Raw genomic sequence first — 11,213 nt, forward strand, 5'->3', positions numbered from 1 at the left:
AAGGATTGGTGTAGAGCTCAATTGAATAGGTCTAGAAGGTTGTTTGGATATTTCTGTGAGAATTCAGATTAATTGCCACCCGGTGGGAACAATGGTGATCCACAAGAAGACGAGTGTAAAAGAAAGGTTTGGGACCCTGGAATTCATTCTCACAATCAACACTATTGGGGCCTTGTCACTTGCTTCAACTTGCACGAAGGAGTTATGCGCCTAGTTTGGAATCCCAGTGGCCATTGGATTAACAAACATTGGTAGAGATTCCTGGATCAGTACAAGCACAAGCCACCATGACAAGGAGCTCACCACATGTCCAACTTAAGGACTTTAACTAAAAGTGCTAGGTGGGAGACAACCCACCGTGGTGTGATCATTCCTTTTCATTCTTAGCTTTATTTTGTTTTATTTTTATTAGTAGTATTTTTCTTACTTATTTGATTTTTATTAAGTTCTTACTAATTTTCTGATCATGCAGCTATTTTATCACAGGAACCGAACACCTCAGGCTAAAAAAAAAAAAAAAACACACGACGCGCAAGCGTCGCTGACGCGTACGCGTCATATGGGTGTGCGTGAAAAAATAAAGTGAATAGAGAGTTGCGCGTGCGCGCGGCTGGCTTCGCGCGAATCGCGTAAAACCCAGGGCACGCGGACGCATGCCTGACGCTGACACGTCATTAAGGAAATTCGCAACTCACGCGTACACGTGCCGTACGCGTACGCGTCGCCTTCGCCGCCCAGTTTTAATTTTCTTTCTCTCTCTCCCAATCCTAATTCTCTCGTGTTCTTTTATCCTTTTATTTTTCTTTTCTCATAATATCTGTCTCTTTTTATTTTCAGTTCTTCTTTGCTTGAGGACAAGCAAACATTTAAGTTTGGTGTTGATGCTTCGCTTAAGAATTTTCTGTCTATTCCGATGGCACCAAAAGGGAGGCGAATCATCTTCACTGAGGAGCACAACCTGAAGAATAAAACGACCGCTCAGATAACTAAAGTGGTTGAGTTCCTTTCATTTTTATTCCCTCTTGCTTTTATTATGTATGTTCCGGTTTTTTGCTATTTTGCTTTGTTTCCTGCATGATCCTTTATTAGTAGATTCATAGGTTCTAGTTTAATTTTTCTGTTAAGTGCTTTAATTCTGAAAGATGTCTCATGTATTGCCCACTAAGCTTGAAATCAAAAAGAAAGAAGAACAGATGTAGTGCATGAGAATTTGAGTTTAATTTTTAGAGTAGTCTCATTTACTTAGATGTGGTAGTATTTTTCTGTGATTCTGAATGAATGCTTGAACAATGCATATTTTTTATAGTGAAGTTTATGAATGTTAAAATTGTTGGCTCTTGAAAGAATGATGAAAAAGAGAAATGTTATTGATAATATGAAAAAACAAAAAATTGATTCTTGAAGCAAGAAAAAGCAGTGAAAAACACAAAGCTTGCGGAAAAAATAATAATAATAATAATAATAAAATTAAAAAAAAGCAAGCAGAAAAAGCCAATAACCCTTTAAACTAAAAGGCAAGGGTAAAAAGGATCCAAGGCTTTGAGCATTAATGGATAGGAGGGCCCAAAGGAATAAAATCATGGCCTAAGCGGCTAAATCAAGTTGTCCCTAACCATGTGCTTGTGGCGTGAAGGTGTCAAGTGAAAAGCTTGAGACTGAGCGGTTAAAGTCGTGGTCCAAAGCAAAAAGAGTGTGCTTAAGAACTCTGGGCACCTCTAGCTGGGGACTCTAGCAAAGCTGAGTCACAATCTGAAAAGGTTCACCCAGTTAGTGTCTCTGGCATTTATGTATCCGGTGGTAATACTGGAAAACAAAATGCTTAGGGTCACAGCCAAGACTCATAAAGTAGCTGTGTTCAAGAATCAACATACTGAACTAGGAGAGCCAATAACACTATCTGAATTCTGAGTTCCTCTGGATGCCAATCATTCTGAACTTCAAAGGATAAAAGTGAGATGCCAAAACTATTCAGGATTGCAGTTGTAAACCCCACTATCAGAAGAGACGTGAGCTTAATCGAACTCTCATTCCCATGCAAATTCACATCCTAAGCTTATATTAGTTTTGGTTGCTTGAGGACAAGCAACAGTTTAAGTTTGGTGTTGTGATGCGTGAGCATCTTTCCTATCTTTTCCTAGTGAATTCGCACCTAATTTATTGAGTTTAATTAAGAATTAATTATATTTTAGCCACTATGGATGCTATTTTGAGTTTTGTGCAATTTTATTTATTTTAGGTAGCATTCGGATGGATTTGATGAAGTTTCTGCAGAGAAAGAGAAGAAACCAAGGAGATGGCAGCGAGGAGCGACGCACACGCGTGATCGACGCGTGCGCGTGATCTGGAAGTATGACCCATGTTCTAATTGAGTTCTTGTATAACTTGGAAAAGCTCTTTACTTGAACAATAGCTTGAAAACATATTATCCTGAATTTCTAATTGTTTGTATTTAACGGGATACGTGACATATAATCCCTTTATTTTTGGACAATTAGGATTCTTGTGGCATATAAACTGGAATTTGATCATCACCCTCTAATTGGAATCAATTGACCAAGGAATTGGCAGTTGATGAATTTTAGAGGAGACCAGGAAGGTCTAAGGAATTAGGGTCTAGTCACAAATAGTTTGCCATGAATTAAATCTTACATGATTAAAATTAGTTAATAAGAAAAGTCAATCCAGAAAATAGATAACTCTAAAACCTTAACTGTTTCTTCATATTTTATTCCTCACCTATTCACCTGCCTGTCTTCAAACTCTTCTTTATTTTTTAATGTTTTTGAACTTCCAAACACTATTTTTTGTTTGTCTAACTAATCCTATCAAACACTATTATTGCTTAATCCATCAATCCTCGTGGGATCGACCCTTACTCACGTAAGGTATTACTTGGTACGACCCGGTGCACTTGCCGGTTAGTCTGTGGTTAGAAATTCCGCACCATGAATCAGCCAAGTTGAAAATTGCTTCATCAATCAACCAAAGGACATTTCTATGTAATTCGAATGAGCTAAATTCGAATTACATTTCTATATAATTCGAATCTACTCAACTCGAATTCTACAAGAACAAAATGCACACTAATTCGAATCTACATGATTCGAACTATAAGCATACATAATTTGAACTAGGTGAGTTCGAATTACATAGGTGCAAGCTTCCCCAAGTAATTCGTACCAAGCTGATTCGAATTACCTCCATGCACGCCATGCAACGTAATTCAAAGTGAGTCAATTCGAATTACACAAATCGTATTTTGAACCAGGCTGGTTCGAATTAGTGAGGACCAGACCTGAATATATATGGTGTGAACTTGAGTTGCTCTCATTAGAGGGGTAAGATGGCTATTGATGAGAGTTTTGTAGTGTTAGTTCACCACAGAGGATCGATTAAGAGGAAAACTTGTTCCGGTGTGAAGTTCACTGATAAGGATCCTCTCTGTATTATCGTGAGGCCTACGACGAGCTATGATGACCTTGTTAGCTCTGTACTGCTGAAACTTGGTCTGGAAGGTGTGAAACGGGTTAAGAAGTTTTTCTATCGCATTCCAATCACGGTGCTCCAGGAAACGGTGAAGTATGATTGTTTCACGATCGGGAGTGATGAGGACTTGTTGGTCATGTTTCATTATCGCCGGCAGTTTCCGGAAGTGAGGACACCAGAACTGTTGGCAAAGTTGGTTGATGTGGTATCCAACTCGGGGGGTTCGAACCGGAATACCACCACTTTAGCCACGGTAGCCGGTTCTAGCTCCAGACCTGCCATTGCTTCTTCCTCCGTCCCTGCGTACGAGCCACCCGTCCAGCCTGTCGCCTCCCCTTTGTTCGCTGTTGATCTCAACGGCAGTGTAGGCGACGAGGTCGGAACAGGGGAATTTCTGCCGACCTCTTTACAGTGTGCTGCACCACCTGGGGTTGGAGATGGATTGTTGGATGATCCAGAGGATGATGATGTCGAGCCGGATATGATTGCTGATGACAGTGGCGATGATATTAGAGCGAGTGAGCCTGCTGGGGCGAAAGGTGGTTCTAGCTCTGGCACACAGTAGTACCCTCCACATTTTTCCTCTTTGGACTTGGATGCCATGAGGCAGGAGAGGGTTCCTGGGCAGCCTGCTGGATTTGGCGCTAGAGATGCGGAAGGGTCTGCAGGTCTGACAGAGTTCAAGGTTGGTCAACAATTTCAGGATAAAGATGAGGCCCTATTAAGTGTGAAGACTTACAGCATCCGCCGAGGGGTACAGCACAAGGTAGTGGAGTCTGACTATCGCCGGTATGTGGGCAAGTGTTATGAGTTCGGGAATGTGTGCACATGCTTGATTCGGCTGAGTCTCCGACAGCGCAAGGGCCTTTGGGAGGTCAAACGGTACAATGGACCGCATACGTGTCTCGCCACCTCCATCTCCAGCTACCACAGGTAGGGGTGTTCGCGGTACGGTTTGGTTAGGTTTTTGAGAGAAATGTCATCCAATCCAATCGTCTAATTAAACTGCGGTTCGGTTTGGTTTGGTTCGGTTTGTTCGATTTTTTCAATCAATTCAAAAAAAATACTACAATACTATTTCACAAAGTCTTATACAATAAAATCGACCAACACAAATACACAATTGAAATCAACAATCCGGTGTCACTCATATTCTCACTTGAACTGACATCAAACTTACTAAACAAATACATTAAACAACAAAATCAATTTACAAGCAATTTACAAAATCAAGATCTTGTTTACAAAATCAAGATCCTGTTTATAAAATCAAGCAATTTACAAAATCATTAACCAACCAGCAACAATACCGACAATAAAATAATTCAACAATAATTCAGTAATTCAAAACCTCCAACACTTGATCCAAAACCTCCAAAACACTTGATCCTATTTTGTTCTTTATTGTCATCAAAATGCAGTGAAGAGGATTTGTATATCTCTGGACTCTGGATGCATCCTATACCTGTCATGATAAAAAAAAATCAAGAAAATGATTCAGCTTTTATCACAAAATAGGACAATGTAAAATTATAGTCATCTTTGCCTAACAAAAAATAAGCCATAAATTAGAACAACACTAAAATTAAAATAACATAAATTAGAACACCAAACCACAAACTCAAATTAAATAAGTAAAACAGAGAACACTATAAACTTAGATAATAAAAATAAGATCACAGAACAAATTTTCAAACAGAAATTATCAAATAGAACCACAAATTACCAAAGCTGCAAGAACAAATTAGAAAGAACAGAACCAAAAATCCTAAACCAAAAATCATATAGCAAAATAAAAATAGAACCAATTATTAAAACAAAACTAAGAACACCTAATTAGATCCCAAAAAATTAGAACAAAACCAGCAATAAATAGCAACCAGCAAATTACCAACAATAAACATCAACCAGCAAGGCAGCAAGCCAGCAACAAAACCAACAATAAAATAATTCATCAAATTAACAATGCACCCACCAGTAAACAGCAAGTAGCAACAAATAAACAATGCACCAGTAAACAGCAAATGGTTCAAATTACCTGAATCGGTGGCTCGGGCTCCATATTGACTTGGGAGGAAGGACAGAAACCAGCAATAAACTGAAGTTTAAATCAATGACCAGCAACTACCAAGAATAAACTGAACAAAACCTGATAATCTGAACAATAAATCAAGGACAGAAAACAGCAATAAACTGAAGTTTAAATCAATAACCAGCAATAAACAAGCAATAAACTGAACAAAACCTGATAATCTGAACAATAAATCAAGGACAGAAACCAGCAATAAACTGAAGTTTAAATCAATAACCAGTAATAAACTAGCAATGCCTGAACAAAACCTGATAAACTGAACAAAACCTGAACAATAAATTGATAACCCTAAACTGAACAATAAATCAGCAAGACCAAATTACCAACAATAAATTGAATAGATGGTAAACAGCAATACCAACAATAACCCTAAACTAAATAAACTGAACAATAACCAGCAATACCAACAATGCATCAGTAAAGATTACCTGAATAGATGGCTCGGGCTCCATATTCACTTGAATCGGTGGCTGGGTGGGAGATTGGGAGGTGCTGTCTTGATCGTGGGTGACCCTAAACCCAGAACCCAGAAACGCTGCTGGGTGAGGTGGCAAGGTCGGAGGTGGCGAGGTCGGAGGTCCTGTGTTGATCGTCGCCCGTCGATGCTGTCTGGCATGTCTGCTGTGCTGTCCTGTGGCTGTTGGGTCAGTGGGTGACTGGGTGGTGACGAGCCAGGTGAGGTGCTGTGTTGAGCTGGGTCTTCGTCTTTGTGGTGCATCGGCGGTGGGGGATCTGCTCTCTTCAGCGGTGGGATTTGGAGGAAGGCTTCGAGACTCAAGGACGTGGGTGGCTCAGGCTGGCTCCGTGGCTGGGTGAGTGGGTGCGCAGGCCGTAGAGGGCGAGATATGGTGGCTCAGGCTGGCTCCGATCTGGGATTTGGGGGTTAGGTTTTCATGGGGGATTTGGGGAGGGAGGGAGTCGTGCAGCACTAGGACTCGTTTGGAGGGTGGGGGTCTGGGGGGGTGGGGTTGGTAGATTTTAATTTTTAGGATTTTTGGTAGAACCGGTTTGGTTCGGTTGGGTTAGGGTTTTGGTGATAAGAACCGAAAACCGAACTAAACCGCAAAAAAATAGCAAAATAACATTTTTTTGGTTTTTTCAGTTTTCGGTTAGTTCGATTTTTGGTTTTTTCGGTTCGGTTCTTCAATTTAGTTCCGTTCGGATCGGTTTTGAACACCCTTAACCACAGGAGTTTGGATTATCATGTGATATCGGCATTCATTATGCCAATGGTTAGGGCTGATGCATCCGTCAGCATCAAGGTGCTCCTAAATGGCATGGCCGCACACTTTGGGTTTAGGCCAACGTACAGGAGGGTCTGGTTGGCGAAGCAGAAGGCTGTTGCCCTCATCTATGGTGACTGGGATGAGTCGTACAACGAGCTCCCTAGGTGGGTGTTAGGAGTCCAGTTGACGATGCCTGGTACTGTTGCAGTCCTTAGGACGAGCCCTGTTCGAGTTGGTGGACAGCTGGATGAGTCTCAAGCTTATTTTCACAGACTATTCTGGACGTTTTCACTGTGTATCGAGGCATTCTGTCATTGGAAGCCACTGGTTAGTATTGACGGCACCCATCTGTATGGCAAGTATGGGGGAACGTTGCTTGTCGCGATTGCACAGGACGGGAACTCCAACATACTCCATGTTGCATTCGCATTAGTCGAGGGTGAGAATGCTGAGTCCTGGTCCTTCTTTCTCTCCCACCTGCGTCAGCACGTGACATCTCAGCCGGGTCTGCTGGTTATATCGAACAGGCATAACGGCATCAAGGCCGCGCTTGAGGCTCCCGACGGAGGCTGGTTACTTCCATCTGCATACCAGGCATTCTGCATTCGACATGTAGCGGCAAATTTCGCACTAACCTTCAATGGCAAAGCCGCAAGGAGGCTTCTTGTCAACGTGGCGTATGCTAAGACCGAGGTAGAGTTCAATTACTGGTTTGATATTCTGCGGTCTGAAGACCCGGAGATGTGTGACTGGGCGAACCGGATTGAGTATTCCATGTGGACACAGCATTGTGATGAGGGGCGGAGATTCGGGCACATGACGACAAATATCTCTGAGTGTGTGAACTCAATCCTCAAGGGTGTCAGAAACCTCCCTGTGTGCTCGCTAGTGAAGGCAACATACGGAAGGTTGGCCAAACTATTTGTTCACAAGGGGAAAGAGGCTAAGGCCTAGCTGGGAACCAGACAACAATTCAGTCAGCACTTGGTGAAGTGTATCGAGGCCAACTTGAAGACGGCGAGGTGCTTCACGGTGACTTTGTACGACAGGGATAACTCGGAGTTCACCGTCGCAGAGACGACTCCGACTGGTTTGTTCTCACTGGGTAGCTACAGAGTCTCGCTTGCATCTCAGACATGTGGCTGCGGATACTTCCAAGCACTTCATTTCCCGTGTCCGCACGCACTGGCATGCTGTGCCTACTCACGGCTTATATGGTAGCCTTACGTCCACCAGGTGTATCGTCTTAGTTCGGTGTTCAGTATGTATCGGATGGGATTCACACCTCCCATTCCGGAGGGTTTCTGGCCACCATATGATGGGCCGACTGTGATCCCGGATCCTAACAAGAGGCGTGCGAGAGAAGGTCGTCCGAGGTCAACTAGGATACGGACCAATATGGACGAGGCAGATCCGAACCGGCCAAAGAGATGTGGCTTCTGTCGACAACCCGGACACACACGTCGGAGTTGCCCACAGGTCGGAGGAGCAGAGCACACAGGGGGACATGAGTAGGTGTATTGTTAGCTTTGGTACTTTGTTTATTTCACTTTGGCATTTAGATTCCACTGTTATAGGTTTCCTTACTTGTAGTTGATAAATGATAGAATTTGTTAATGTTAATGCGATGTACTTTGCATGGGATCTTAATTAATGAATATGATATGTTTCCGGAGTTTTGAACAAAATGTCTGTTGAATGCACACGACAATAAATAAATCTACAAATTAAATTAATACATGATGCGGAAACTATGCTAGTAACTGAAATAAACAATAAACAGCCATTTTCAAAGTACAATATCATGATTTGGAATAACATACTAAAACATAAATAACCAAACTACATGTTGGATCGTCAAAATACATCAACGACAATAATAAACTTGGCTAAGATACAACAATGAACATGAACAAACAACATACAGGATACATGAATCATCTAAACAGATGCGAGCTGGTGAAGCAACGACGGGGTACCCGTGTCCTGTGGCCTCTCCGGATAAGCGGCTCCTCGTCCTCGATCTCATCCTCCTCCTCATCCGGGGCAGGCTGTGCAGGTGGCCTAGGTTGGATGGGTGCCCCAGACGGCCCGGCAACTGAATGCAATAGAGCAGTGTAGGCAGAAGGAGGAGTACCACCCAATGCAAAATGGTCAGCAGCAGGCATCGTAGGAGGCTCGTTCAGATCGACATCTAAAGGTGCCTGTGTGCCGGAGCTCTGACTACGCCTACGGGCTGCATCATCCTCCTGCATAATGGCAGTAATCTCGTCTAGAAAGTGTGACCCGCCGAAGTTGGCATCAAACCCATCACCTGCCATGAAGTCTGAAAACATCGTCCCCGGGCTAACCCATGGCGTACTCTCCTGAAGTGTCTGGTCATCGGCTGGGACACCAACGAAGTAATCTCCAAGCGACCCCGAACCAAGTCCTCCGTCACCATGGTCAGCCCCATCACCCATACCTGACCCATACTACTCGCCTCCATGCCCGCCAACATGGGGACTAACACCACCAACTGTAACATGCCTAGCAGCAACCCCCCCCCCCACGGGCCCGTGCTGATCGTCGTCATCATGATCACCGTGCTCGTCCGCCGCAGCACGCCCTCTCCGTCTTCCTCCATGCGCTCGTCGTCTTCCTCCACGTCGACCGTCCCCGTCAGCCTCATCCATAGCCTGGTCTAGCCACCACTCATGATGGCTCTGTCGTGTCCCCACACGAGCTCTCCTCTCGACCCGACCCTATCCGGCACGTCGTCAACACGATCCATGTTAGGAACTCACCCAGCACCCCTCTGTGACGCCTCCACAGGAATAGGAACGGCTTTCGGATCCCCCAAATACATCTCTGGTGACAAGAACCTCTTTCCATGCTGACTCCACCAGTCCAGGAAGTCATGTGAGGGTCCAGGGTCTGCAACAACATCGAACCAGAGAACGTAGTCTGCATGGCTCTCCCAATGAAGATGCCAGAACTGCAAAGCAGACGGGAACCAACGATCACCGCCTCTCCCGTCCTTCGACATCAGAAAGTCGATGTTCAGGGCGGGCTGCGGACGGGGCTGGACTCCGCCGAACTGCGGTAGAACCCTATCTATCTGATGCCACTCTATAACGGCAAAGTATATCAGTGACGTCACAGACCACCACATCGCCGTATGCCGAGGCTCCAACACCTCCGGATGCACAACCTGCAGTACCTCGGGGTAGCTATACGGCATCCAGATAAACTGCACAAAGATTCCAACATTGTCAGGCCAACTCATGCTCCAAATTCATAAAGTTTAATTAATTAAATAAACTTAGCCGGTAGTATACTCACATCCCTGGCCTGTAACATGTCTATCCTCAATCTCCACATCTGCACTATAGGTCCCTTCTCGCTACCGGAAATGTTGTAACCTGACCACCTGCATCTCACATGGGTGTTATGGCTAATTAAAAGTGTAACAGATTTGTAATATATTACAAGCGTACATGGAATTAACTATTTTAACTTGAAATAGAAAAGTCTGAGTAGGTGATGAGCAGATATTTTATACGCTTTTTGGGGTTAATTTCATATAGTTTTTAGTATGTTTTAGTTAATTTTTAATTTATTTTCATCAAATTTTAGGCAAAATTCATATTTCTAGACTTTACTACGAGTTTGTGTGTTTTTCTGTAATTTCAGGTATTTTCTGGCTGAAATTGAGGGAGCTGAGCAAAAATCTGATTCAGGCTGAAAAAGGACTGCTGATGCTGTTGGATTCTGACCTCTCTGCACTCGGGATGGAATTTCTGGAGCTACAGAAGTCCAAATGGCGCGCTTCCAATTGCGTTGGAAAGTAGACATCCAGGGCTTTCCAGCAATATATAATAATCCATACTTTGCTCAAGGATAGACGACGTAAACTGGCGTTCAACGCCAGTTCCATGTTGCAGTCTGGCGTCCAGCGCCAGAAACACGTCACAAGTTGGAGTTCAACGCCAGAAACAGGTTACAGCCTGGCGTTGAACGCCCAAAACAGCTCAGGCACGTGAGAAGCTTTAGTCTCAGCCCCAGCACATACCAAGTGGGCCCCAGAAGTGGATTTCTGCACTATCTATCATAGTTTACTTAATTTCTGTAAACCTAGGTTTCTAGTTTAGTATTTAAACAACTTTTAGAGACTTATTTTGTATCTCATGACATTTTTAGATCTGAACTTTGTACTCTTTGACGGCATGAGTCTCTAAACTCCATTGTTGGGGGTGAGGAGCTCTGCTGTGTCCTGATGAATTAATGCAAGTATTTCTGTTTTTCCATTCAAACACGCGTGTTCCTATCTAAGATATCCATTCGCACTTCAACATGAATGTGATGAACGTGACAATCATCATCATTCTCCCATGAACGCGTGCCTGACAACCACTTCCATTCACCGT

The 11,213-nt window shown here is 43.5% G+C and overlaps 1 protein-coding gene and 1 pseudogene across 1 annotated transcript; one reads left to right on the top strand and one right to left on the bottom strand.

Moving 5' to 3' along the window:
• Positions 1-6,993: 6,993 nt before the first annotated feature.
• LOC148547367 (uncharacterized) lies at positions 6,994-7,758 on the top strand. The gene is made up of 2 exons (XM_088495411.1): positions 6,994-7,131; positions 7,198-7,758. Exons 1-2 carry the CDS (start codon positions 6,994-6,996, stop codon positions 7,756-7,758), a joined length of 699 nt encoding a protein of 232 aa, XP_088351537.1.
• Positions 7,759-8,741: 983 nt separating this feature from the next.
• On the bottom strand, positions 8,742-9,479 carry LOC148547368 (uncharacterized; annotated as a pseudogene).
• Between the last annotated feature and the right edge of the window lie 1,734 nt (positions 9,480-11,213).

This window comes from Arachis ipaensis, chromosome B8 (assembly GCF_059453495.1).
Source record: "Arachis ipaensis isolate K30076 ecotype BB chromosome B8, ASM5945349v1, whole genome shotgun sequence".
NCBI classification, from domain to species: domain Eukaryota; kingdom Viridiplantae; phylum Streptophyta; class Magnoliopsida; order Fabales; family Fabaceae; genus Arachis; species Arachis ipaensis.

Bases quoted from the DNA above. Each gene is read 5' to 3' on its own strand.
- LOC148547367 (XM_088495411.1), top strand. From the start codon at position 6,994: ATGCCTGGTACTGTTGCAGTCCTTAGGACGAGCCCTGTTCGAGTTGGT. The intron at 7,132-7,197 runs GTTAGTATTGAC...GCGATTGCACAG, and splicing joins TCTGTCATTGGAAGCCACTG to GACGGGAACTCCAACATACT.